Here is a 27,786-nt window from a genome sequence, read left to right on the forward strand (position 1 = left end):
CGGAGCTGCGAGGATGCTGAGAGAGATGCTCTGATCTTCCCCCGTGAGCGCGCTCGCGCCCGGCGGTGCAGAGATGCGCATGTGACGACGAAAACGGAGACGCAGTTTCTCTCTTTCACACTCTGCCACCAAGGCACACAGAAGATCTCCCCCCTCAGTGGACATTTGCACATCGATCAGATCTGCATACACCAGGTCTGCTCGGATTTAACCTCGCGGAGGTAAGGCTGTGTGTGTGCGTGCCTGTTCGTGTGTCTGTGTGTGTGTGTGATGACGAAAGAGAGGTTGGCTTATTATTTCTCACAAGACCCCAGACAGCTGGGTAGGTCCTCCCACCGGTGTCTGGCTATTTATACGATTTGAAACGCTGCCGTGGGTCGTGATAACTGGACGAGACCGGGAGATACTGACACACATCACAGCTCGGTAAGAGATCCTGTTACTGAGTGATGCGGATGGCCGCATGTGTGTGTTTGACCTAAATTATGCAATGATGGTGTAATAGCGGCTGTAGCATGTGCTCGTTGAGATTCAGTGGACGCAGGCTTCCTGGAGTCAGCGGTGTAGTGGAAGATATAACGCTGCTGGTCCATGAGGATGGTGTTTGGGATCGGGTACCAGACTGCTGCATCATTCTTTCCATCCTTTAGCGCGTGCTGCAGCATCATTCCCGGATACCGTGTATAACCAGCCCGGCCCTGTTTTGAATTTAATCTAATTTTCTTAAGTGAGATGCAGACTGGTCCGTGCAAAATGATCTCCAGTTGCAAAGAGGAGGGTGTAGTTAAACCTGCTGTGAGACGGAGTGTACACATAAGGGTTTATACACACCAATATTTCTTAGCATGCTTTTCCTTTAACTTCAGATAGGTTCATTCCTGTGAAGCTGTAAAGGCTTAACTCAAAGTTTCAGTTGTTTGTGGTAGGTAGCTAACAGTACATCGTGCACCATGTTCTAGAAAAGTATGGTGCGTCCTACACGCTGGCAAACGCGCACACGTAGGCGCGTACACGGGCTGGAAGAGAGTAAAACAAACCCCAAAAGGATGAAACGCACTAACACCTGGGGTGTATTATTATTATCGTCACATTTAAACTATGACTTGTGCTGTCGAGGTTTCACTGAACTTAAAACGGCGTTTTTGGATTATCCGAACTGGGTTTTTTGTTTGTTTGTTTTTGCGCACTGAATGACAATATACCTTATCACAAAGATACAGTAAATGCAGCCCACAGATCTAGCTTCATGATTTGCTCATGATGCATCATGAGCTGCTGTGGCATCATGTAGAAATTACAGAGCACAGGTGCTCTGTGAGCCCTTGGAAGGGGCTTTTTACATTTTTTTGTCCAGTTTTATTTGTTATCTGTAGATGAAATCAAACATAAATCCACTGTGGGATAACATAAGCACTGGTTTATGGGTGAAATTTCAAACAAAAGAAAACAACTGCACACACGGGTGTTTTTTTTTTTGTCAGATCAACCAGGGGCCTGAACAGTATCAGTCTGCCAACTGGGGGCATGGATACGGTATGCAATGTGTGGAATCTCGTTGCTTTTATTGAAGAGGGTAAATAAGCCGACAACCAAAGACAACTGGTTGGTCTACAGACACAGGTCAGACAGGGGGGAGGGAGAGAGGGGGAGACTGGAAGTGAGTCAGATTGTATGGGCGACGGGGAGTTTTAAGGGACGTGCCAGACTTTTGGGATGTACAAAGGCGGTGTGGGCACTGTTTTGGTTGGTATGAAAGTGGGGCAAGTGGGCACTGGTTTGCTGTAGCCATTGGGTAATGTTTTGGCGGGAGTGAGCGTGAGTGTGTATATTGGGGTGGAGGTGGGGGGGCTATGAGAGGAGCGGGTGTTCTGATGATTTGATCTGTCAGCATGCCAGGACCACATTCTCATCCTGCTGCCATTGAAAGGGGCGGTAAAGACATAAACAGGCCCAGTGGGATTAGGGCCCACTCGGAGGAGTGATCAGGGGGGATTTGCTGCCCGGCGGGCACACAATGGCACTGTCGCGTAACACACAAACACACAGTACACATGCTCAACGGCTACATTTCACAACAGACCCAGGCCTACATAAATCTGATTAGAAGTCCCTTTTGTCTGGAAAGCAGTACCGGGGTTAACAGAGGCTAGCTCTGCCCCGGGCCATGTGCGGTAGGACTTGGGGTTTGTGGACACGGCGGGACGGCAATGAGAAAAACTGGGGGCATGCTGTGTTGTGGCGGGGTGTTTCCACGTGTGTGAAGCCCCAGACAGACAGGGAGGGCCATAGCTGTGCGTGAAAACACAATAACAGGATGAATAAAGCCCCCCCCCCCAGTGTGTGTTTCTGAGTCAGCTGATGATGGTCGACGGAGACAGGATCTAAGCTAACATAAGACAACAACAACTCTGACAGACAAAAAGACAGTAAGCTGGTTTGAACCTGTTCAAATAATTTGACCCAGAAACATGGAAACAGTGGGACAAAGAACAAATGAGGCTCTGCTTTTAGTTGACTACTGAATGGACGCAGCTACAGGAATTTCTAGAACTTTCTTCACATTTCTGTTATTCCTGTCCTCCTCAGTGCCGGCTCTGGCCCAGGCTGCAGCCATGCCTCTCCTGGAAGAGACCACTCTGCCACAAGAGCACCCACCCACCGTCCCTGTGGTCATCATAGGTAAACCTTTTGCCTGACCTTTCACTGGTTTAACATACAGTGGGGCAAAAAAGTATTTAGTCAGCCACCGATTGTGCAAGTTCCCCCACTTAAAATGATGACAGAGGTCAGTAATTTGCACCAGAGGTACACTTCAACTGTGAGAGACAGAATGTGAAAAAAAAATCCATGAATTCACATGGTAGGATTTGTAAAGAATTTATTCGTAAATCAGGGTGGAAAATAAGTATTTGGTCAATAACAAAAATACAACTCAATACTTTGTAACATAAACTTTGTTGGCAATAACAGAGGTCAAACGTTTACTATAGGTCTTTACCAGGTTTGCACACACATTAGCTGGTATTTTGGCCCATTCCTCCATGCAGATCTTCTCAAGAGCAGTGATGTTTTGGGGCTGTCGCCGAGCAACACGGACTTTCAACTCCCGCCACAGATTTTCTATGGGGTTGAGGTCTGGAGACTGGCTAGGCCACTCCAGGACTTTCAAATGCTTCTTACGGAGCCACTCCTTTGTTGCCCGGGCGGTGTGTTTTGGATCATTGTCATGTTGGAAGACCCAGCCTCGTTTCATCTTCAAAGTTCTCACTGATGGAAGGAGGTTTTGGCTCAAAATCTCACGATACTTGGCCCCATTCATTCTGTCCTTAACACGGATCAGTCGTCCTGTCCCCTTGGCAGAAAAACAGCCCCATAGCATGATGTTTCCACCCCCATGCTTCACAGTAGGTATGGTGTTCTTGGGATGCAACTCAGTATTCTTCTTCCTCCAAACACGACGAGTTGAGTTTATACCAAAAAGTTCTACTTTGGTTTCATCTGACCACATGACATTCTCCCAATCCTCTCCTGTATCATCCATGTGCTCTCTGGCAAACTTCAGACGGGCCTCGACATGCACTGGCTTCAGCAGCGGAACACGTCTGGCACTGCGGGATTTGATTCCCTGCCGTTGTAGTGTGTTACTGATGGTGACCTTTGTTACTTTGGTCCCAGCTCTCTGCAGGTCATTCACCAGGTCCCCCCGTGTGGTTCTGGGATCTTTGCTCACCGTTCTCATGATCATTTTGACCCCACGGGATGAGATCTTGCGTGGAGCCCCAGATCGAGGGAGATTATCAGTGGTCTTGTATGTCTTCCATTTTCTGATGATTGCTCCCACAGTTGATTTTTTCACACCAAGCTGCTTGCCTATTGTAGATTCACTCTTCCCAGTCTGGTGCAGGTCTACAATTCTTTTCCTGGTGTCCTTCGAAAGCTCTTTGGTCTTGGCCATGGTGGAGTTTGGAGTCTGACTGGTTGAGGCTGTGGACAGGTGTCTTTTATACAGATGATGAGGTCAAACAGGTGCCATTCATACAGGTAACGAGTGGGGGACAGAAAAGCTTCTCACAGAAGACGTTACAGGTCTGTGAGAGCCAGGGATTTTCCTTGTTTGAGGTGACCAAATACTTATTTTCCGCCCTGATTTACGAATAAATTCTTTACAAATCCTACCATGTGAATTCATGGATTTTTTTTTCACATTCTGTCTCTCACAGTTGAAGTGTACCTCTGGTGCAAATTACTGACCTCTGTCATCATTTTAAGTGGGGGAACTTGCACAATCGGTGGCTGACTAAATACTTTTTTGCCCCACTGTAACTAATACATCCTTCAATCCTGCACACATTTTAAAGCACAAATCAATAGTTGGGAAAATCAGGACAAGATGCTCTTCACAGAAGACAGAAAAGAGAATAGGGAGGTCCTGTGTGAGGATCATTCCTTTTTTGTAAATGCAACAAGATAAAAACTCAAGCAATATAGTTGTTTTTTGTATGATAAGTATTGCTGGAGCTTTAACCTCTTCACATGTACTTTGAACCACTGAGTAGGAACAATAAGAAAGGTTTTGTGGCCAGTTCATCTATTTCTGTGTCATGTGCACCTTCTTCCATAAACGTCTAGATGTTCATTGCAGGTTTGAAAACTGCTTAAAAAAGCACAAATTTCAACCTAACATGTATTATATATCACCTTGTGCCTCTTTGCAATGCTATCCTGTAATTTCCCAAATGTGGATTTATGTTTAGGCAACGGGCCATCGGGTATTTGTTTGTCCTACCTGCTGAGTGGATACAAGCCGTACTTAGACCCAGCAACTGTCCACCCAAACCCAATATTATACAGGAAACTACAGGACACCAAGCATCTACCCATTACCGAACAGGTAAAAAAACAAAGCAACTACCAATCCTTGCTTATTTTAAAATGGCCAAAGTCAGTCTGGTACCTCATAGGCATGACTTTCCTCATTTATTTATTTATTTTTTTTACAGGATCTGGAATATCTGAGTGAAGGTCTTGAAGGGAGGTCAAGTAATCCGGTGGCTGTGCTTTTCGACACACTCCTGCATCCTAATGCTGACTTTGGCTACAAATTCCCTTCTGTCCTTCAGTGGAGGAGGGACAAGCAGCAACACATCCCACATCTGGTTCTGGGCAGGGGAACACCTGGGGGTGCTTGGCATGTAAGTAACAAACTTTGATCTTGATTTAAAGTCAGCCATTTTGTTTTCACCTGTCTAATCTATGGCGTTCCCTCTCTCATCACTTCAGGCAATGGAAGGCTCCATGCTGACTATTAGTCTTGGCATCTGGATGGAGCTCCCCGGGGTCAACTACAAAGACTTGACCAATGGGAAACGCAGGTAATGACAGAGGAGAAGGTTTACAGCAACGATATGGCTCAAGCTTTAGTTCGGTTCTGTACTATTGCTCCTCTTTGTTTCTGTTGTTGCTCTAGGGATGTAACCAGTGACAGAGCCACACCAGAGGAGATCTCATCCTATTACTGTAACTATGTAAAGCTAAAGGGTCTTCAAAAGAACTTTGTTGACAACACCTACGTGACCTCCATCCAGAAACTCTACCGGGGGCATGATGGAAAAGGTCTTGAAAACGGTCACACTCATCAAGGAGATGGAGGGGTGGGAGATGGAGTGAATGAGAGCTTTGAGGGAAATGGAAAAGTGTGCGTAATGAGTGGAGGAGGGGGGGCTCTCTGGGAAGTAAGGGGATACCAGCAGGTGCAGAACGACACTCACGTCCCTTTCTGCCTGTTTGCTGAAAATGTAGTCCTGGCCACCGGTGCTTCCGACTCACCAGTTCGACTGGGAGTAGAGGGGGAGGATCTGCCTTTTGTGTTCCACAGTATCTCAGACCTAGGCTTGGCAGTTAGCCAGAGGAAACTGGATAAGAACTCCGATCCCGTTCTAATCGTGGGTGCTGGTTTAAGCGCTGCCGATGCAGTTCTGTGTGCTTGCAACAGCAACATTCGAGTGTTGCATGTTTTTCGCAAGAGAATTGACGATTCAGACCTAATCTTTAAGCAGCTTCCCAAGACACTGTACCCAGAGTACCACAAAGTCTACAACATGATGTGCTCTCAGGCTTACACAAACGTGGCTCCCTCTTCTGTTTCTAACAGACCCCAGGCAGTTAGTATTGCCTCTTCAGTATGTGCCAAGATGTGCCCAAAGCCTCAGCTTGCTGCGGGTAATGTGGCTGGTAACGCTAGTATTAACCTGTTTCCTGACTACACCAGTTTCCCCGAACACTGTGTGGTGTCCTTCCAGTCTGACATGAAGTGTTTGCTGCAGGGAAACAACTCCCTCAAGGCATTCAAGATCTCCATGGTCCTGGTTCTGATTGGGACCAACCCAGACTTATTTTTCTTGAAGGGGCAAGGCCAGTACCTGGGTCAGGATCCAACAAGACCCATCTCCTGCAAGCAAAATCCAATAGATATCGACCCCTACACTTTCGAGTGCACCAAGGAGCCAGGTCTGTTTGCCATGGGCCCACTGGTGGGAGACAACTTTGTTCGCTTTTTGAAGGGTGGCGCGTTAGGCATTGCCTCCTGTCTGCTGAAGAGACTCAAGAAGAAAGGGAAGCTCATCAGCAACGGAGGAAACAACATAATGTGAAAACACGATGAGGAAAAGAGTTTGACACGTTGATCTTAGGGCACACATTTCAAACCCTTTTACCATGATATAAAAGGTGAGGAGAAACTTTTAATATATTTTCTTCATTAATGCAGTGTTTTCTCATCAAAGCTAAAGCATTTTTACAACTTTTTAAGACCAAAAAAGACAATGGTTGTACTTTAATTTGTTTCTAACGAAACAAAAGACAACTTTCAAGAGTCTTGTCTGACTTCATGTGAAGTCCCCATATGTCCAAGCTACTGTGTGCCAACGTTTTCTAGTCAGTCTGTAACCTCATAACTGAACAGGACCTTACACTCATCAGGGTTATTTATTCATTCACCATGTGTCTTCAATTCATCTACTAACAATGCTTAACTCGATGTTGTATCATGCTTTAAATCTTTTTTAGCTTAGCCTATAGGGAAAACTAAAAAAATAAGGACACTTGTTAATTCCCATCCAACTTACTGATGTAAGTGATGGTTTTGTGGTCCGACTTATAAAACCTACAAACTGGAATTCAGCCACAAGTAGTGTTTGTTCTATGACACGCTGTAACCCAACAGTTTCATGGCTACAGTCACACTAGGGAAAATAGAAATGTATTGCAACTATCTGCAATGAACTTGCAATTGTGTTGCCTTTGAGATGGTTGCTTTGAAAATGGGGACCAGGTCTGCAACTACTCGCAATCAGCTGGTGTGTTCAAAGCAACTTTGTGAGTGACCGAGCCAATCTGGGATCAGTTTGGGTCAAGAAGGAAATCATGCGCAATTTGTTTGTGATAATACAGAGATAAACTGTGAAAAATTGGTGAAAGACTCAAATCTGTTGCCACAAAAATATTTATTCTCATTCTGGATGGTGGTGCCATCCAGAACGAGAATCTGTTGGGGCTTTGGAGGTGTTGGCATCATATCAGGGCTCTCCAAATTATCCAATGCAGGGTGTGAAATATGGGGGAAAAAAACTGAGGGGAATGTTTTGGGGTTTTTTTTCCAATGAAAAATAATCCAGGAACCACCTATTTACTCTGAACCCTGTCAGAGTATTTATTATTTATTTATACCTGTCGATGTAATTTAGTGAATTCAGAACTTAAAACACCACATGGCAACCTGCGCAGCCACCTTGCTAGAAGTTTAGTATGTTCAACACTCAGCCTCTGGGTCTCCACTTGGTTGCTGACAGAAAAATAATTAAACCCAATCACCGGTGACCACAGATTTTTCCTTGTTGTAATGAGGTTGCCATCATATTTTTAATCTAGTGTGACTGAGGCTTCAGAAATCCTAATGTTCCTGATTGTTGAGCCTGCTACGGGAGTTTCTGCTTTTAGCTGCTATTGCAGGTAGTTGGAGCTGATAAATTTGACCTGTTGCTTCAGTTATACTGCTACTCCAAGGTTTTCTATGCAAATCTAAAGTAGATCTGAATGTATTCTTGCACACCCACTGCTAATTTTACTGTTTGGACTCAAATATCATGGAAAAACTTAGGTTTATTAAAAGCTCATTCTGGTGTTTCACATTTTTCTCCTTTTTAAGTATTGTCAAAGTCAGTGTGTGAAACACCTCAGCCAAAAACTAACGTTTTTATTTTTGTTTAGATGCACGCTTCCTATCTTTACTCAGAGAATTATTTAAGAAAAAATTTACTGAATAGGAAAAAAATAAGAAACACCAGTATGAGTCTTAACTTTACCCTTGAAAATAAATGGCAATTATATATTATTAATTCAAATCTCACTAAAAGAGTAATGAGTCTCGCCTTGATAATGCATTTCTTCAAATACCAGAATTACAATACTTACTGCACTTTTAAAAAATAAATCTGGGTAGAATAAACACCATCTTATCCTAATCTAAACCCATATGGAGCTAAAGAGCTTTAAAACTGCAGAATACACACTTTTACAGTTATACCAAATTTAATCCATTTGCATTTATGTAATTTGATAATGGTATTTTAAAGGGCTAAAAAGCCCACTACATAATCTCATATCAGGATTTAATACTGAGCTATCATTATATTAATTTAATAGGTTTTTACTAATGGCGTGAAACATGATCCACCTAACAGGTCAAATATTCACTGCCGTTTTCCTAAATTGTATTGACATGTAGAGCTATACTGTTTTGTAAAGCTCTACTTTTATACGTCTACATGGTACAATCAAACAGTTGCACATATTTCAATTTAAATTTTTATTTATACAGCGCCAAATTACAACAAAAGTCACCTCAAGGCTTTATATTGTAAGGTAGACCCTACAATAGAGAAAAACCCAAGAATCATATGACCCCCTATGAGCAAGCACTTTGGCGACAGTGGGAAGGAAAAACTCCCTTTTAACAGGAAGAAACCTCCGGCAGAACCAGGCTCAGGGAGGGGCGGGGCCATCTGCCGTGACCAGTTGGGGTGGGCTCATAAGCAACAACAACAAAATAAAGATCTCTCCTTCAAGATCCTCTTCTTGCACATCTCCAGGGCGCTGTTTTTAAATATTTTCTTGAGAGTCCAAAGTCTGTGATTTTACGAAGCTTCAAAATCTCTGTTTAAACCAACTTTACTCATGTCTGAGTACAATCCTGCAGATGTCACTGTAGAGTCCATAGTTTCCAAGCTCAGAAGTAGAGCACCAGGTGAGGCGTGAGACCCGAAGCATGCAAACCCAAACCAAAAGTTTTTGTCAGAAAGAAGAAGATTATTCACAAAAACTACTAAAAATTATTTATTAACAAAATTGACACCGCTACAAAGCGACCTAAAAATAACGTCAAACTGACAGCAGCCCAGCGGTGCACAGGAAGTTAACCTTGAAGGGGGATATATACCAAATTTAAGTCAAGCAAGCATTTTGATTTTTACAAGCACGGTCCTAGAACTTTTTGATTGCACCTCATGTCTGCCCATTTCATTACACTATCACAGTAAACAGCCATGACTGTTTTGTTAAGTGCCAAATAAGAGAAAGGTTATTAAAAAGTGACCGTAGCAATCAATTTTTAATTCCTGTTTTTAATTGAATCCCTGTCTGAATAATGTGCATGAATATTTTTTTTTGCCGCTCACGCACAGCTCATGCTTTCTTTACTGTGATGTGATGTTTTGATCTTTTTTGTTTTTTGCCCCCCTTCAGTACAAAATAAGTCAGTGTCGGGGGCAATGCTTTACTAAATAAGATGTAACGTAGTCATATTACTTTTTCCACTAACAGAATAGATTAAAGCGGTACTGTTTTGACACTCAAATAACAGTTAACTAGTGAAAATGTTGATACTTGTGTTCCACCTGAGTTATACCCTTGAACTATTTTCATGTACTTGGACTACTGTTTTGATATAAATATTAAATATATGCATGCAGGCATGAACTTTTGCCTAGCAGCAGCTGCTGAGCTAACAGACAGTAAAGTGCTACGAGGACAGATGCGAGAAGAGTGAATTTAAGGACGACACAGGGGGCTGAATGATTCAAAAATGGAGATTACTGTCTTTGCTTAAAGAGAAAAATATGAGGCTGTTACATCAAGGTAAGACACACCTGATCATAGCTTCTAAAGCAACAAGATTATTTATATTTTCTGTTCAGACTTGTATAGATTTTGAAAGGTAACTTAGGAATCAAAAACTTAAGCTATGTAACCTTATTGTTATTTCAAATTGTGTTTGAAGGCAGTCTCCTGACTACTTTTGCCACACTGTAGCCCACTACAAAAAAAACAAAAACAAGTTCTGTTATTGCACAATTTATGCTGAATGCCAAATTAACCCTTAACTTATAAGCCACACTATCTGTGATTATGTGGGGGCAGGTAGGATTTAGTTATCTGCACAGAAAGGCCAACAAATACTTGGCACGAGGACTCTTTATCTGAACAGTCTCAGATCTGGTAAAGTGCCTGCGAGGTCGGCTCTCTAGAGATCGCTTAAGAAACGGTAACACTTGAATCCCTCTGGAGTTTCTACTGTAGTTCTGCTAAAACCAGGGAACACATTGGGTCTTAAACTTCAAAGTGAAGGAAAAGCTGCTTTCAGCATGTAGAGTTTTGAAGCTCAACTGAAGCATTTTTAATGTTTTGTATGCCATGTTTTTTATTATTGACAAATAAAAACTGGGAACAAAAACCTCTGAACATGCGACTATTTTTTTGGTTACATTACTTCTGTCAGTGGCTTAATTAGACGAGCTAAAAAACAAAACAAAAAACAGAACAGGAACAGCAACCAAAACAATGACTTACAAATGAAATACAAACATAAAGAGATACATGAAGTTAGAGTCCTTCCACACAGGGCTGATACTTCCTGTACCTCTGAAATGAATCCCCTCTGGAGGATGTTGAAACGAAGGCATTTCATCTTCTCTTGCTTAGTTTGGTGGGGTTGTACCTAAAGACACACACACAAAAAGGACAATCTCAGTACGGGCTTTTAACATTCCTCATGCATCACTCCTCAATGTCCTAAGAGGCATTTTGAACAAACAATAAAAAACAGCCCAAATTAGCCCTGTAAAACGGGGACAATGTTTGAACAGCTCAAAGCAAACAAGCTCCCAATAAACCACGTCTGGAAACTTGGTTTAGACGTTGAAAAAAAAAGTACTGGACTGTTTTCTTAGCAGCAGAGTCTGTTCCCTGACTACGCATGACTGACTGAGCATGACTCAGTGATCAAACAACTCAGCCTTGACACACACACACACACAAAATCAATCTCAGACGGTCTCTTTTCTGCTTAGTCAAAGAAAACACGCCAGCGCCGGCTCACATCACCCGTTACCCAGGCAACGGTGGTGACGAAACAATCTCTAGGTTCTGACTGGTTAAGCTGGAGCTGCTGAAGCCCCGTATCCATAATTCTCGGCTAATTATGTCTTGTGCTCCTGAATGTAGCAGCTGAGGCTTCGTAGAACCTTTGGAGTATTTTTACCTCCCAGGCTGTCATGGATGAGAGCAAACAGCTCTTCTATGAGAGACAGAGATGTGAAGGTTTCACTTGAATGACAACGGGGTCAACAATTACTAGGAAAGGATTTGGAGCTTTTTGTAGGAACTGTTAGGAAGTATTATCCAGTGTGAATCCATTTCACCTGCTTTGGTGCACATTAAACTAACAAGAGGTGCACAGGAGAGGCAACAAGAAAACCTCTAAAAAGCAACATCCAGGCATCCTCCTGGCATCATTTGGACCACCAGTTTGGTCACAAACATGCACATGAGTAGCTCCCTGGAGTTGAGTTGTGCTCGACTATAGACTGAAACAGGACTCTTCATGGATAGTAAGACGCAACAAAGAACATAGTTTTCAAGAAAACTTTTATCTTTCTAAGCAGATTTTAAAATGCATCACGTTTTCTTGTGCCTTTACTGAAATTGTGTTTACTTGCTGTATCATTTGTTGGTTTGAAAATGCTTCTGAGGCAAGACAGCAGCACGAGCTAGTAAGCTGTTGGGAATTGCATTACCAAGCTTAGAAAGCATTTATAGGGACCATAGATGGAGTAAGGCAAATAACGTTGTGAAGGATGTGAGGCATCCCCCCCCGCCCCTTTAAACTACTACCATCTGCACGGCCCTGTTGTCCCTCCTAAATAAATCTGGCTTTTATTCCTCAACGCATCGAACTTTTGAACATGAGCAACACATGGAGCATGCCCAGTTGCTCCAGTGAAACATAATTTACATATAATTTCTTAGGAAATGATTGCTTAGATGTGCTTTGTGTTTTCCTTATGGTACAATTTTTCAAGGCTGATTTCATTTCAAATATAAATGATGTAAATTCTATTTTGTGTTTACCCTATTTTTGATAAAGTCAACACGTTAGTGTGATTGTGTGTACAGTGTCTATTTATGTCTGTCTCCACGTTGGGTGAGTGCTGAGTAATTGCATACCAGATCACGAGGATGGGAATGGATGTTCGTATCTGTGTGTGCCTGTTTGTCTGTGTCTATATGTCAGGTCGGGTATCAGACGCCACCTCTCTGGGGACATCTCAGGCCCTCCATGGTATGGAGGCCTATCTCCCCCCACCACTCCCCCTGCCAGTGGCAGACGCCCTCCGACATCGGTGCGTTAGTGGTTCTTTGTGTCCGGGGATGGGCGTCCAGGTACACATCGGCTCACTCCTGGTGGCTGTAGGGATGGGTACCGGTATTCGGTGCCATTACGGCACCAGTTCTGACATAAACGGTAGTAACCAGAGCAGCGCACATTTCGGTGCTTTATTTCAGTGCTTTTTTTTCCTCAGATGTCATACACTTTGGATTCTAGCCAATCATTTTACCTTTCCGAGGATAGTAGGCGGGTCCAGGTACGTACGTTCTTTTAGAGCAGAGCTACAGATTAAAAAAGCCCAAGGCGAAGCGGTCAAAAGTCTGGCTGTACTTCACAGCAAAAGATGATACTGTCTGTTTGTTTTGTTGGTTTTTGCTTTTTGCCATTTATCACTGTCCCACTTCCCCGCTCTTTTTCTTTCCCTCTCTCTTTCTCCCGTTTCTTTTCCCCAGTCAAATCTGTCCCCTGTTCAGCAAATGAAAATAAAATAAACAATAAAAGCAAAGGTGAATCAAATAGACCAATACGGCAAGGCTGGGATGGTCCATTTGGTAAAGTAAATCCGTTGGGCATCTTTCTTTGCCTTTCGACAACAATTCTGATGGCAAAAGAACCAAACGGGACAGGCAAAAAAAAAAAAAAGTCAGCACGTTAGTGTTTGACTTGTTCCGAGTTTTACACGGGTTTCCCTTAGATCAGGTCCAAAGTTTGAGAACCCCGGCGAGCTGGCCTGTCCCTTTTGTTGTCAGACATCAGGTCACAAAAAACAAGCAAAGCTAACAATATACTAAATCTGTATGACAAACTGAAGAAGTGGCCAAAATAAAATTGTCAAAGCTGAACCGTGGCACAGAAGGCATAGATGCGTTTTAAGGACACTGTAAAGGAATAACAAGGTTACTTCATGTGGTCTCGTTACAGATTATTAGATCCCATTTCTCACCTAAATAGATCATCTCCTATGGTCTCGTCCCTCCTGCTCTGTTGCTCCTCCTGAGACAGACAAAAATTCATTCAATTCAAAGTCATAAATCAAAGAATAGAACAAATAATAAACAAATAAGAGGGGCGACAGCACCTCAGCTGCATCTTTCAGCCATTCATCCAGATCAGAGTTCTTGCCCCGGTTGTGAACCAGCAGATCAGATCCTCCAATAATGTGATGAAAGCCCCCCGAGCCCGGCACACGACTCTGTGTCACAGACAAAAACAAAAAACAAAAACACGGACGTGGTCTTTGTCGGGTCTTAAAGTCAAATTAGAACATCTGATAAACTCAGAAAAACATATCTTTAAAAATAAAGGAAATTTTATAAAGAAGATTAACTGATTATGCAAAAATACTTAAAACAATTAAAAATCTTTTATTTTTAAACTTTTACTTCATATCTTGAAATGTGAGTGTGTGTTTTTTTTTAACTTACCCAGGAGGTGACACGTATTGTTGGATGGAAAACTGAATTAACTGAATAATTTATTTAATGACTTATTTTACATTTGAAATGAGCCTCTGCTGTGTGTGTGTGTGTGTGTGTGTGTGTGTGTGTGTGTGTGTGTGTGTGTGTGTGAGTCATCACCGGCTGACCTTGCGGAAACATTTGAAGTTCTTTATGTGGCCATTGCCCTGCATCTGATTTTGCTTGGCTTTGGGAGGAGCTGCCACGGTGAGAGATTTAAACTCCACCAACAGCAGCTTCTTAGGAAGGTCTTCATCGATCTTTGACTCCTGCAACAACGCACTTCTGTCAAGCAGGCTTCTTTCTAAGACATTTATATGATATCAAACAGCAGCTAAAACAGAAACACAGTGCTCAGGCTATATGCAGTATGAACCCTGAAAAGCTCAGGCTAAACTACCAACGCCTGGATGACAGACTGCTTCAAATAAAGGCCATGCATGCTCCAATGCGATTTCTAAAATGCTGTAATATACCGAGTATTGCAATAAGATATTTTTATGATTTATCACCTCTTTTCAACAGCAAATTATGTCCTAAAATTTCAACTTTATCAATATCTGGTTTATTCAATAAGATAAAGTTATCTCACTTCAGCATCACTGTCACTAAAACCCACCATATCAATCTGCTGTCTGATTTTTACTCATGTGACTGGACCACGAGTTAGCTCTGAATTATTATTGTCCAGCTGTTGGGCATTTTTCAGTTGAGCTGATTACATGGGTTGAAGCCTCTTGTTTGTAGTTTCACTCAGTGTTTTAATATATTTCATAAAATATCGATATTTGGTGGCCCTGTATCGATACAATATCACCACGCAAAATATCACGATACTGCATCGTATCAGGTTGTTTTTTTTTTACCCCACCCCTACCCGATAGGAGATTCATTAAATACACAGACTGTTAATATAGTCACATATATAAAGCTTAAAATATTTCTTCTACTAGAAATGAGCAAGAAAACTAAGCTTGGTCTTCAGGAGGAAAAGAGAACAACTCACTTGGACTTCCTGTTTGATCACAACTGGTTTCAGAGGGCTTTTAATCTCTTCTTTAGGCTGAGGAATATCTGCATTGAGTAGTTCTAAGTCCTAAAAAGAAGGTGGAAACTGAGAAATAATCATTCTCAAACATAGCTGGGTTATAGTTGAGTATACTGATGTAGTTTCAGCTTCAGCTTCAGTTGTCTGCAGATCGAATTACAGACAGTAAATCATCTTTCCTCACCTCAATGAAGGACACATCATCTTCTTCAAAAGGAATCACATCTTTACTCGTACTGGCTGATGACATTTCTTCTAGTTTACTCGACCCACGATTAGCCGTTGTGTAGTCAGCTGGGTCAGCTGGCTCTGTCTTAATACGGACAGCGTGCTGTTCAGATCGCTGGCTGTTCTTCTGCAAACTTGATTCTTTCTCCGAACCTGCCTGTGTCCTTTGATTGGTTATCCCATTTTTCTCTAGGTGGACCCGTTGCCTCTTGCTCGAAGACTCCGCAGTATTTATAACTTGTTTCTGTTTAGCTGAACTGTGCTCAGGTTTTGCTTGCTGGCCTTGATTAATTGAGGGTTGCTCATTAAAGCAGTCCATATCTTCAGACATAATGGACTCCAGTTCCTCCATCTGTATCACATCTTCCATCTCCTTCCTCTTTCTACTCTGTGGTTCCTCTGAGCGAGCCTCTGACCGTCCTGCGAACAAATCAGCTCCTGACCCGAGTGGAGTCTGGGACACAGTAGCAGGGCCTCTGTGTGTAAGTGGGGGGATTTCTTCAGACATGGCCGGGGTGTGTGGTGCCCGAGCAGTGACGGATGATGCTAGTGCAGGTCGCTTTGGCTCTGATGTGACAGCCGAGGGCTCGTCCTCCAAATGCCTGGATGAGAGGATAAAATAGAGAGAGATGGGCAGAAATAGATTCTTTAACTGGTTTCAATTAAATAATTTATATTAAAGTAAATATATATATATATATATATATATGAAAAAGATTCCTTTCATGTGGTACTACTTCCTATTTATTCCAGTATGACAGAGATTAATTTGCAAAGATCTGAATAATTTGAGGTCCCATGAGAGAAAACAGTCACACATTTGTCTTCAAAAAAAAAATCTAAACAGTGTGATTTCCTGCTATGGGTTTTCTTTTTCAATCCTAAACACAGATTTACCTTTTCTTGCTGGCTGGCTGAAAGAAAGTGGTCAGAGTCGACTGTTTCTGCGGAGAAGCTTGTGAAGAGATTTTTGGTTTCTGAGGAGACTGCTTCGGAGGGAAAGTCTTGGTGCCACTGTTAGTCTTAGGAGCTGATGGCTGTGGTCTGATGTCAAAACCGTCTTCACCTGAAACAGAAAAACACTCAATTTTAAAAATAAAGATATTAGCAGAACAGGTATTAGGCTGGAACATGCATAGCTGTTGACAAGGTAGATGACTGACCATGAGGTCAAGCTCGCCATGTTTTAAACTCGTCTGAGATTTTTAGTCATTTCAAAATCCTATATCGTCTTGTTCTCGAGTTATCGAATTCACGGCACCCACAACAAAACCCTATACCTGCATTTTTTATGGCCGAGGAGTAAAAATACAACACGGGTGCTGGATTAGTCCTCTGTTAAGCTCAGACAATGTAAGAAAACTATCAATCGCTGTATTTCTGATTCACTCATGCAGCTACCTGCTAGCTTGGATTCAGACTTCTTCTTCTGTGATTCTGCGTTTGCTGCAGTGGTGAACGACGAGCTCATTGTTTCATCCACAATACACTGAGTGGTCGTTTTCTGAGCCACGAGGCTGGATACACGGAGCTGACTGGCATACTGGTGCGGCTTCCTCTCAGGCGTCTCCCCTACTGACGTCACCCCGGTGACCTCAGAAACCCGCATCCTAAAAACGCAAAAAAGTGAACTGAAACACCTCAGATGAAGAAGATGACTAAGGCAACGTTTTTGACGGGGACATCATGGTGAACCTCTGTGATGTCTCTGTGTTCGCTGCATACGCCGTGATGTTCTGCGATGCTGCAGGTAACACGGTCTCATCCACAGCTACGCTCTGTGACAGCGAGGCGCTTGGGATTCTGGATGTCACTTTTGGTACAGAGTCTAAGACACAAAAAAGAAACAAAGCAATTCAAGGAAACATATAAGAAAACAAACAAATATAGAAACTCTTGTGTGTTTTTTTTTGTTTGGTCAGCCACCTGAGTCTGAGCTTGAGGGATTGCAGTATTTTTCACAGGAAGCATAGATGGCAGCCAGACCGATTTCAGACTCTGTGATGACTCGAAGGCCTTTTCTGTGCCCGTGTTAAAAGGAGAAAGATTCAGAAATCATTCAGTGAACACAAACAAATGATCAACACCCTGCAGAACAAAGGAAGTGTGAACCTTTCAACGATGCTCTTCACAGAGTTTGCCCACTCTGTTGCGGAGGGAGACAGCAGAGTTTGGGAGGCACCTGTTGTAAAATCGACCACACAGCTCTGCGGAGACTCCAGCAGGTCACGAGGCAGGCTGCCCTCCTCCAGCAGCTGACTCCTGCCACCTCCAAAACTCACTGCCACATGAAGGCGCTTCAGCTGGGAACAGCACAGAAGAGCCGCATATTACACAAATAAACTACAGATAAACATAGAAACATCAGTTTAACAAGGATGCCCCTCATGCCAAACTCTTGAGTGAATATCTGCCCAGAGATTGCTTTTGGCTCCTTTGAATTTCACCTTTACCTCCTTTGCCTCCTCAGACAAAAGCTCTTTTTGCCTGGTGAAGTTTCCATAGTTATTTCAATTGTTCCAGCATCCAGCACTTCAGCTACCTGGGGAAAGTTACCCAGAGCTACAGAGAAAACAAAAGCACTGTTTTCTGCTTTCATTGTGCGCGCATGCCTTCAGTTTCCTGAGAGATTTCATCCCTGCTGCACAGCAAAGCAGATAAGCAGACAATCTAAATATGGACGGTGTCATATTTATTTACATTCTAATGATAATTTGAAGCCAAAAAGTTAGCTATTCAAAGCATGGATGCAACGTAGGTTGTATAAAGTTAACAAAAATATCACATTACAGTTAGCAGAGTGTGCACGTCAAAAGAAAAACATGTAAAAAGGATAAAAAGATGAATCCATTAGGTCTTTAACCTCATTCATCTCACATAAGAGAAAAGGCCAAACAAGACAGCAGAGATAAGTTTATGTCCCTGATGAGGTTTTATAATGTGAAAATGCCCTGCGATGCACCAGAACTCACCTCATCTGCACAATCAGGTGTTTTTATTTATTTATCCATATATGATTTATCACAGTGGGACTTAACCATAAATTCCACACAAGAAGTACTGAAGTATGCGCTAATGTCTTTGTTAAATATTAGGATAGATGGATCCATGCTTTCTTGTTATTTACACCAAATTCTGGTGCCTAAATGCAATGAGCTGCTGCAATGTTATTGTCTGATTAGATGTTTTTGTTAAAGAGTAGTTGAATAAGTGTATCTAATAAAGTGGCAGGTGAGTGTATATTGTGATTAGATAAGAATTTGGTTTACTTTTTGCATTAGACTGTGTTAATACACATTTTAAATGAAAACATTTAGTTCTAGTTGGTGGGAATTTGTAGTAGGGATGCAACCGATACTTGGATCTGAGTACTTGCCGATACAGAGTACAAAAACCGATACTTCTACCACACACACACACACACACACACACACACACACAAATGCAATGAATTGGAAGACAGGTTTTATTTTATTCTCTGCCGATAAAAAATAAAATCTTAACAAAAATGACCACAAAAAAATTTCAAGTGAAAAATAAGCACTTCTGTTAAATTATTGCAGGGTGTCCACATTGTAATTTAACAAAATACCACTGAACTATTGGCACTGTCTCGAGCTTTCACAATAATAAATAAACACTTCTGTTTGGAATAAAATAAATACAAATTAGGTTTGAGAATAAAATAAACTTTTAAATTATTGCAGAGTGTCCATATTGTAAACAAACAAACAAAATAACGAAAGTATTTGGCATTGATGAACTCCTCATCTGCCCGTGGATCATCAGTCCACTGCGCCGTTAAACCAAGGACTGACATCGCGCACACACTGCTTGTCTTTACCTCTTCAGAAAGTTTTGGCACCATTATCTCCCTGATGTGTGGGCGGTTGGGAATTTCATATCGCAGCTCGAGTATGCTGAGAAGACGGTGCAACCCTATGTTTTCCATGACCGGCATTGGCTGGTCATCCAGAGCGATAAAATGAGTCAGAGCCTCTGTTATTTAAACTGCCCGTGGATTTTCTCTTGACATTTTTCATCGCTTTTCCAAAACCTGAGTTAAAGTTGGCTGTTCCGGTCCACACTGCTGACATTTTGCTTAGCCTAGCTACAGCAGCCTCCAGTTTCTCTTTTTTATCTGGAGCTGCCAGTCTCACTCACCTAACCCTGTGCCTGTTTAGCGCGGGATGTCCCCCTAGTGACCAATCTAAAAAACTACAACAGAAATGACAAGCCACCCTCTGATTAATGAAATAAGTTAGTATCGGTTCATGGTATCGGTTAACTTTTACGAGTATGAGTACACGAACATTTTACAGTATCGGCCCGATACCCGATACCAGTATCGGTATCGGTGCATCCCTAATTTGTAGAATAAAAAAAATTCAGAGGTTTCCGTCAACCTTGCAAATGAAACCCAATCATGTGAGAAAGAAGCAGAAGGCAGTTATACTGCCACCACAAGTCATGACAGACAATATAACTTGCAACCCTGAACTCTGTACAGCAAGATCAAAAAAAGGTGACTAACCTGTTTGGCGCTGAGGAAAATAAAGGTCCGTCCACTGAAAAGCTGTTTGCGAAGTGGAACCGCTCCAAGATTAACATCGTCTTTATTCAAGCTGGGCTCATCGATCTCAGGAATGAAGCTTAAAAAACACAGAGAGAAGACGGCGTTGAGCTCAGCTTCAGCGTTACCGTGTATCCATGGGAATGGTTTGTACTGTACCTCTCGGCTTTAGGAGGCGGTAACTTCTGCTGAACAGCTCTGCTGAGCTCTAAGAAGAACTCTGGCTTCACGATGGGACAGCAGCACAGCAGAGCAGAAATGGTCTAATTAAGAAAAAAACAAAAACAAAACAGTAACGAACAAACGTGTCACAGGAGCTAACGATGGTACAAAGTCGGGTCCTGACCTTAACGGTAACTTTAACAGAAGACATAACCAGGTGAGTGCAGTCCTGAGACCAGCTGCTGACCAGCTTTCCACCCAAAGCTAGCACAGCCTGAGAGAGCGACGCTTGGCCATCGTTGTCCAAACACGATGAACACACGACTGGCTGCAGATGAACCACACTAACACAAAGAGGACACGGTGATTGAGATACAACCAACCACAATCAGAACGTTTTATTAATCCAAGAGAAAATTACGAGGTCACTGTTGCGCCAAGATTTGTATTTGTTGCAACAAACAAGTACAAATAATAAATAATATGACAAAACAGCTCTCATAATAGTATAGCTAACCAAAGTTGAAACTGAGCTTGTTATTTTTTGTATGCATGCGCAGATAAAACAATCCTTTTAGAATTAGCTTTTGTAAAAGTTCTCAAAAAGTTGATTCTGTTCATCTGGATGAAGTGCTTTCAGTGAGGGAAACGTTTCATCACTCATCCAATTGACCTCTTCAGTCTCAGCTGACTGCAGGTTTCCCCAACCTTATAAACAGTACATTGCACAATGACTGAAACTAGCGCCACTGAATGAATAATGGGCTGGGAGGTCAGTTCCTTGATCATTAATATGCATAACCATGAAACATTTCTCCCACTGAAAACGCTACGTCCAGAACAGAATCAACCTTTTGGGATTTACTTACCTGGAGGATAAGCATGCATCAAGACATTGTGTAAAAATTCAAGAAATATAACCATATCTCTTCTGCATACCTGAATTTGCTTTGAAAAACCCCAAAAGTCACTAAATCCCCTGATTTCAGGTTCACCGGTGTTGTAATCTGTTGGTTGTTGACAAATGTACCATACTTGGAGGTGTCTTTCAGAGTCAGCGTCTAAAAAGCAGAATACATGAGAGCAATCATCACATGTTCAATGTCTTTACTGAAGATCAGTCTCAGTATTGCTATCAGCGTTCATCATCTGACCAAACGTGTTGACTATGAGCCAGACTCCATCACTCCCATCACTTTTCTGATTAGATATTAATGTAAAATAATTAATGCATTCTTAAATTATGAATAAAACCATTTTTGGGAGGTCATGGTGACATCCAAGGGAGATAAAATGGCACAGAAGTTAAACTGTAATGAAAGTCAAGCTTTAATAGACATTTTTATCATTTTAGATATGTTTTATAGTCCAGCAGGTTTATGAATGTATCAATAAAAGGCATCAAGTAAACAGAAAGAGAAAGAAACAAATTCAGAAGCTTCTTAAGGCAAGCAACAAGAAACCACACAGATCTGGCAAGCCAAACAATCCATATTTGGCAGCTGATAAATACTGTGGGAGCTCCACGTGAGTCTCAGAAAAACATAACAATGTGTGAGCATGTAGCAGTTTTTTAAAATTGCAATTAAAATGACATCATATGTGTTTTATTTTGCAAGTGCATCACTCAGCACAGCTTGCATAGCTTTTGGTAAAAACCAAATGGAGAATTTCTTAGACTGCACAACAATTACAGCTGAGTGGTGGCATAATTTACTACATTCAGGCGTAGTTATGTAGAAGTAGCGCAGCAGCACCACCTTCTGTACCAAAGTGTCATCATGCAGGCAAATATTTCACTGGTGCTTCAAGGAATACCAAGAGGATTTTTACTGATAAACCAGGAAAAAGATAAAAAGGCATTAAAATGTCTTTGCTTCCTTAACATTGCATATAATAAATAAGTCTTAGCACAAACTGGATTAAAGTTTAGGAATAGGCCCTAAGCATAGATTTAAAACAGGCCGGTAAAGCAGATCTGACACGACGGGGTAAACTCTGAGAAACGTTTGAACCCCTGGATTTGGGCTTTGTTAAATGCCTCTAAAAGCAAGATGTGAAGGAGGGTGTTCACTTAAGGATTTAAAAACAAGTAATTAAATCTTAAAATTTATCAGAAAAATAACTGATAGTGTGTTCTTCCCAGTTGAAATGCAAGCTGCAGCATTGAAACAGCTGCAAAACTGAAATGGAAAACATTAAGACCAGCATCTACATTAGTCTAGCCTTGATCAAATAAAAGCATGCAAGATTTAAAGATTAAAGCTTGTCATAGCAGTAGCAGGGTTTGTGTTGTTACATACACCTCAAACGATGATTTAAACACCCTCAGCATACGAGCACATGGGGAGTAAAAAATGCACATTTAAAGCCCAGGACAGCACAGCTGTATTTGATTGCAACAGATTTCACTTGTGTACCTAATAAAGTTACCACTGAGTGTGTATAAACTGTATATAAACACCACAACTGTTTGTTCTCTGTTCATACCACCTGATTCTTTCCCTGCCTTGTCTCACCTGCTCTGTAGCACTTAGGTGAGCGTGAGCCCTGCTGATAGACTGGTCACTCGGAAGAAGAATGTCACAATTCTTTCGGCCCACCACGTACGCTTTACCCGAGAGGAGATAGCAGGCCTCAGCTGTGAGTGACAGACGGCAGGTTAGTGATTTTCTTATCTTTTCTTCAACTTAAAAGTTATCCCCTTTTAAAGTTTTGCTTCCAGGAATTTTTTAAGAAAATTGGAGATTTTATCTTGTAACAAACAAAACGTTATCGCAAAATGATCCAGACTCAGACATTCTTTATATCTTTGATATTTGTTTTCTGGGTAAACTCAAAAATTTTGGTTTTGTTTTGGGGTTTGTTTTTTTTTGTATAAATAACTGAGGGTCATGTGATAGAGCACATGACTGACAAAGTAGCGATCCAATCTTCTTCTACCTACAGGTTACCTGTGGTGTAAGAAGTTGTGCACCTACTGTAAACCAATCCATACACAAATCTTATTAATTACACATTCAGGTCATTAATTAGAAAAAAGGTTTGAGTTTTTGACTTTGACTGCTGGAAACATATTCAGATCATTTGACGTCTTGTTTATAGTTGCTACCATTAATTTCAACTTGCCACAAGCTCATTTAGAACCAAAGCATCATATGTTGATACTTAGATAACACATTAACCTGTTTAGCAACATTAAATTAACACAGAGTATAAACACATGACAGCACAGCAAACATGCAGGCTAACGGGCTGCTAACCAGACAGGCCTCCTGTGTGAAATATGCTTTAAATGCTTTAATCTACTGTTTCTCAGATAGCTGCTAACTCCATCATCAAGGTGCTAACTTTGCCCGGCCTGCAGCGTCATAAATAAAGCTTCTATAAAACGCCGTCATGACACGAAATGTTACCTCTAGGCTGCTGGGGCGTCAGTATCCACATTGTACTGCCCTCTGTTGCTTTGGCATATATCAAAACTAGCCGCAACTCAGAAATAAAGCAATGTTTTGAGCAAACAGTTAAGAACAACTATTAACTCGCCGGACCGCTTCACCCTCGCCACTGTGTCGTCATAACTATGCGCCGCGCTTTCAAAATAAAAGTTCGAAAACTGCGTTTCACTCTCGAAAACTTTAAACGCTATCTGATAAAAAAAAAAAAAAAATTAGAGTAAAAGAAATAAAGAATTAGCTGTGCACATATACAGAGAGTGTCTCGTCTTGACCCACAGTGATCATAGAAGCACAAATCTAATGACTCCCATTAGCTGTTTCTACACCACAACCATACCGTACCTTAGAAAATTAGGAATTTGAATCAATAAATAAATTAAATATAAAATGCTGGAATAAGTGTGGAAATAACCATGGTTGACACACACACACACACACACACACACACACACACACACACACACACACACACACACACACACACACACACACACACACACACACACGCTATTTCTTAGTACTTTAGTGTAGTATAAACGTATACACTTACAGCTCAAAGTCCGAAATTCTATTTGCGATCCTTTATATTTTCAAAACACTGACCTCTCTTCAGTTGCCGACTTTTTCGTTTCAGGTACAGATGCTCTAAATACCAGTTAGAAAGCTAGAAAAGCCATTGTGCAGTTTATAAACACTATGGTTACAGTTAAGTGTTAGAAAAATAACAAAGAAATATATTTATATAAAATAATGACACAGTAACAAATTTGAAAAAGCCATAAATCCGATATATTTGATTTTATTTGATCTTAAAAGGTAAACCAGACACATGTAACACATTTAAAGTTCAGTTCAATAACAAACGTCAAAATATTAAAATGACAAATATAATTATTAATATAATACGGCAAACAGATATGGAGGTAATTGCTTTTTTGTGTAAAATTGACTAATTTATGATAAACTAAAACCAATAATTTATTTAATTATTCTTAATAAATATCACATTTTATCTATTGTTATCTTTGGTTTTATTTGCTGAATTCAAAATAAGGGATCGTTGTCAGATTTCCACGGCTGCCCTGCAGCTGTCCTGAGACGGCCTTGTCCCCAGAGGCACGGCAGTTTGTGATTGACTTTCATCACTGCAACGCTGGTGCAAGAATCTGGCTTACGGATGACCTCGCACCAATCTGGATAGTCCACAGGCTGAGATCCACTGCAGGAAAGATTTGTGTTTAGTTATTTAAGTTGTCAATGCCACATCAAAATACAGTCTGTGCTTGTTGTGTGTGTGTGTGTGTGTGTGTGTGTGTGTGTGTGTGTGTGTGTGTGTGTGTGTGTGTGTGTGTGTGTGTGTGTGTGTGTGTGTGTGTGTGTGTGTGTGTGTGTGTAAACTCACTGGTCACAGCATCCCACTCCGAAAGGCTCCATGCAAACACACTGGTAGCAGTCACTGGTGATCCAGCTTTCTCCTATCCCGTACATCTGTCCCATGTGTTCACAGGTCCCTTAAAGATGACAAACATGAGAAGGAGAAGTAGAAAATTAAATAAAACTCATTCCATGCCATTACATTCAAAATTTACGAGAATAAGTCCATATATTAAAAATGTTCATCACAGCATTAAATTATATTTAAAAAAAAGGGCTAAATACTTTTTTTTTTGTTGCAGTTTTAGAAGTTAACTACACCAGAACAAAACAAAAACCACTTTAAATGCAGCTTTATCCCTCCACTGAATTACCTTCTCTCAGGTATAGATGCTCTGAATGTTTGTGTAAAGAAAACTGCAACCTCTTCATACTTTGTAGCTTATTACATTAGTATGCATCTGAAGCTTTTGAACCAATCCTGTTATAAAATGTGCATCTGATGAGTAACGACAGCACACATACTAAGTGGATGGAGACATTCAGAAAATGTTAGGTATGAGCACCCAAAAAAAAAAAAGAAAAAAAGAAGTGTCTAATTGCATATGTAGGATATATGATACCTTTAGTGTTGAAGAAGCATTCGCCACTGCTGTACACAGAAAAGCATGGCACAGTGGCACTCAGGAAAGACAGTAGAGCCAGGAGCATACTTGCTGTGTTTGCCATTTCTGAAAATAGAAGAAGTGCACAGGTTAAAGAAACACCATGAACACATCAGTCTGACTCAGGTTCATCAACTCAGTACTCAGGTTGATGCTCTCACTCGGGTTGAAGTTTCCAGCACTGTGTATAAAAATGTTCTGCTGCTGTATTGTCTCTCAGGTCTCCTCTGTGCGTCCTCCTTCTGTCATCCACCCTCTTCTTGCTTCTTCCTCCGTCTCCTCCTCAGTGCCCCTCCTGAACTGATGCACTCTCTCCTCCTGGTCTCTCTCTATTTATACTGCAGCAGCACGTTCCCCCCAACCCCCCCCCTTTTTTTTATCAGAACACACTCACTTTCTACTTTCTTTGTTGCCATGTGTCCACAAACCTCCCACTCATTAATTACCAGCAGATGTTTACGCGCACATATACACCACACACACATTATATGCACACACAACAAGCACATTTGTTGCAGTGTTTGTCATTCCCCCTTGCACTGCTTTGCAGACAGTGCCCCAGAGTATACAGTGTGCACTCTTTCAGATAACATTTGTTTCACGGGGTGCCATTTGACCCTATCTGTAGATCGTGCTGATGACACCCTATATAGGACAACCAGGCTCTGGCCTATTGTCTAACATATGAGCAGCTACATGCGTGTGCATGAGCATAAACATAAACCTTTGACCCCGCTGCTAAAGAAGTAATATGAAAGGACAGGTTTGTTTCTTTATAGTTAAGGACTGATATTATATTTTAGCCTTCAAACAGAGATCTTGGCTGATTGTCTTTTGCTTACAAATGACTAATTTTAAAAGTCACTGAAGCATATCGCTTGCTTTATTCAATTTCATGTCCTTTAATTAATGAATCATCATGGGAACAACATTAGTCCAAATAGGATTTCAAATGATTCAGTGAACTTTATCTAATTTTTCTTATAAAAGTCTCTTCATGTGTGGCGTGCGTCATTGTGGGGTTTATTTTAGGAACACAAGAGACGACGCAACATCTAACAATATCTGAAGGCCGCCTGATTAAATTTGAGCTCATTATGTTTTTTCTTCTTTGTTGTGGGCTGTGTTTGAAGAAGCCACCTTGAATCCTGTGATAGCATAAGCTCATATGCACACACACACACACACACACACACACGCACACACACTGCGATTTTTTTTAACCCTCGTTCATCTGATCGGCCATTGGCTAGTCATATTTGATTTAAAGCATAGGAACAGTGTACGTGTGTGAGTGAGGCTTTGAGTGTTAGAGCTATATAAGAACCAATCTGTCTTGATATCAGAAAAGTTTTGTTTAAAAAAACAAACAATTAGAGTCAATGTAATCCATTGTAATACACTTACACGTACTTACACGTTTACTAAAAGTAAACAGAGGTGTTAGTTCTGTTTGTCATAGAGAAAATCATTTATTAAACCTGTCCCAGGAATGCACCCACAGCGAAGTACTGCCATGCTGAGTTAATGGGAATTCTCAAATTGGAAAAACTGACATTTAGCTTACATGACTTTATTGAGGTATTGGTGACAGTTAATCCCAGTGGACTGGAAATTTTGTGCACTGTCTCATCATAGACTTATCATACAACAACATTTCTGCTGGTCGTTATGGGCGGGGGCTCTGCTTTATTGTGTTTGTCAGTTTGTTAAGTTTACCTTTAAAAAATTGAAGGGAGCAATAATCACAAAGTACGGTATGATTCGTTCATAGGGAGCACGTCCATTATCTAATTGAAAACCTGCAAAATATAAAAAGAAATTAAAAAAGAAAGAATAAAAATAGGAGGTAACCATCTTTCCTACCGGCTCCACCAGTTTTGCATTTGACACATTCCTTCCAGCCTATTCATATAAGATGTTGCATAATAAAATGTCCTTTGAGGAATGCAGTGGGTGGACTCTTTGTTGAAGTCAAATTGCATGATAATACTATGTACAATGAGAATAAAGGTTATTCTATTCTATTTTATGGGAAAGGATACTTAATAGTCAGACATTAAATAAAATAGAATTTCGCATTTTACATTCCTACCAGAA

At 41.2% G+C, this 27,786-nt stretch overlaps 3 protein-coding genes across 5 annotated transcripts; 1 reads left to right on the forward strand and 2 right to left on the reverse strand.

The window, feature by feature from the left end:
• On the forward strand, window positions 1-10,797 carry osgin2 (oxidative stress induced growth inhibitor family member 2). 3 transcript variants are annotated; one of them, XM_006804932.3, is made up of 6 exons: window positions 1-221; window positions 2,587-2,679; window positions 4,755-4,891; window positions 5,001-5,192; window positions 5,281-5,372; window positions 5,468-10,797. In XM_006804932.3, exons 2-6 carry the CDS (start codon window positions 2,613-2,615, stop codon window positions 6,648-6,650), a joined length of 1,671 nt encoding a protein of 556 aa, XP_006804995.1. In that variant the 5' UTR covers window positions 1-221; window positions 2,587-2,612; the 3' UTR covers window positions 6,651-10,797. The 3 variants fall into 3 exon arrangements, with proteins under 3 accessions (XP_006804995.1, XP_006804996.1, XP_087704334.1); XM_006804933.3 differs by lacking the exon at window positions 1-221 and adding an exon at window positions 318-426; XM_087848208.1 differs by lacking the exon at window positions 1-221 and having other exon boundaries at window positions 2,523-2,679.
• On the reverse strand, window positions 10,727-23,753 carry nbn (nibrin). The gene is made up of 17 exons (XM_006804930.3): window positions 23,606-23,753; window positions 22,709-22,830; window positions 21,129-21,250; window positions 20,374-20,533; window positions 20,187-20,290; window positions 19,989-20,106; window positions 17,567-17,757; window positions 17,381-17,475; window positions 17,150-17,282; window positions 16,856-17,064; window positions 16,352-16,520; window positions 15,411-16,056; window positions 15,185-15,274; window positions 14,307-14,447; window positions 13,800-13,913; window positions 13,665-13,714; window positions 10,727-11,050 (listed from the first exon to the last, which is right to left on the reverse strand). The coding sequence occupies exons 1-17, from the start codon at window positions 23,634-23,636 to the stop codon at window positions 11,017-11,019; spliced, it is 2,529 nt and encodes an 842-aa protein (XP_006804993.2). The 5' UTR covers window positions 23,637-23,753; the 3' UTR covers window positions 10,727-11,016.
• An 804-nt stretch (window positions 23,754-24,557) lies between these two features.
• Window positions 24,558-25,987, reverse strand: msmp2 (microseminoprotein, prostate associated 2). The gene is made up of 4 exons (XM_006804929.2): window positions 25,848-25,987; window positions 25,645-25,752; window positions 25,050-25,158; window positions 24,558-24,866 (listed from the first exon to the last, which is right to left on the reverse strand). Exons 2-4 carry the CDS (start codon window positions 25,748-25,750, stop codon window positions 24,692-24,694), a joined length of 390 nt encoding a protein of 129 aa, XP_006804992.1. The 5' UTR covers window positions 25,751-25,752; window positions 25,848-25,987; the 3' UTR covers window positions 24,558-24,691.
• Between the last annotated feature and the right edge of the window lie 1,799 nt (window positions 25,988-27,786).

Source organism: Neolamprologus brichardi, chromosome 11 (assembly GCF_056152115.1).
Source record: "Neolamprologus brichardi isolate AB-2024 chromosome 11, ASM5615211v1, whole genome shotgun sequence".
NCBI classification, from domain to species: domain Eukaryota; kingdom Metazoa; phylum Chordata; class Actinopteri; order Cichliformes; family Cichlidae; genus Neolamprologus; species Neolamprologus brichardi.

Coding starts and splice junctions, on each gene's coding strand:
- nbn (XM_006804930.3), bottom strand. CDS start 23,636: ATGTGGATACTGACGCCCCAGCAGCCTAGAG. Junction 17,065..17,149: donor AACACAGAGACATCACAGAG/GTTCACCATGAT, acceptor TTGCGTTTTTAG/GATGCGGGTTTCTGAGGTCA. Junction 16,057..16,351: donor CAGCCAGCCAGCAAGAAAAG/GTAAATCTGTGT, acceptor CCTCTCATCCAG/GCATTTGGAGGACGAGCCCT.
- msmp2 (XM_006804929.2), bottom strand. CDS start 25,750: ATGGCAAACACAGCAAGTATGCTCCTGGCTCTACTGTCTTTCCTGAGT. Junction 25,159..25,644: donor ATGCTTCTTCAACACTAAAG/GTATCATATATC, acceptor GTCATCTTTAAG/GGACCTGTGAACACATGGGA. Junction 24,867..25,049: donor GGAGTGGGATGCTGTGACCA/GTGAGTTTACAC, acceptor TCTTTCCTGCAG/TGGATCTCAGCCTGTGGACT.
- osgin2 (XM_087848208.1), top strand. CDS start 2,523: ATGGACGCAGCTACAGGAATTTCTAGAACTTTCTTCACATTTCTGTTA. Junction 2,680..4,754: donor CGTCCCTGTGGTCATCATAG/GTAAACCTTTTG, acceptor ATTTATGTTTAG/GCAACGGGCCATCGGGTATT. Junction 4,892..5,000: donor ATCTACCCATTACCGAACAG/GTAAAAAAACAA, acceptor TTTTTTTTACAG/GATCTGGAATATCTGAGTGA.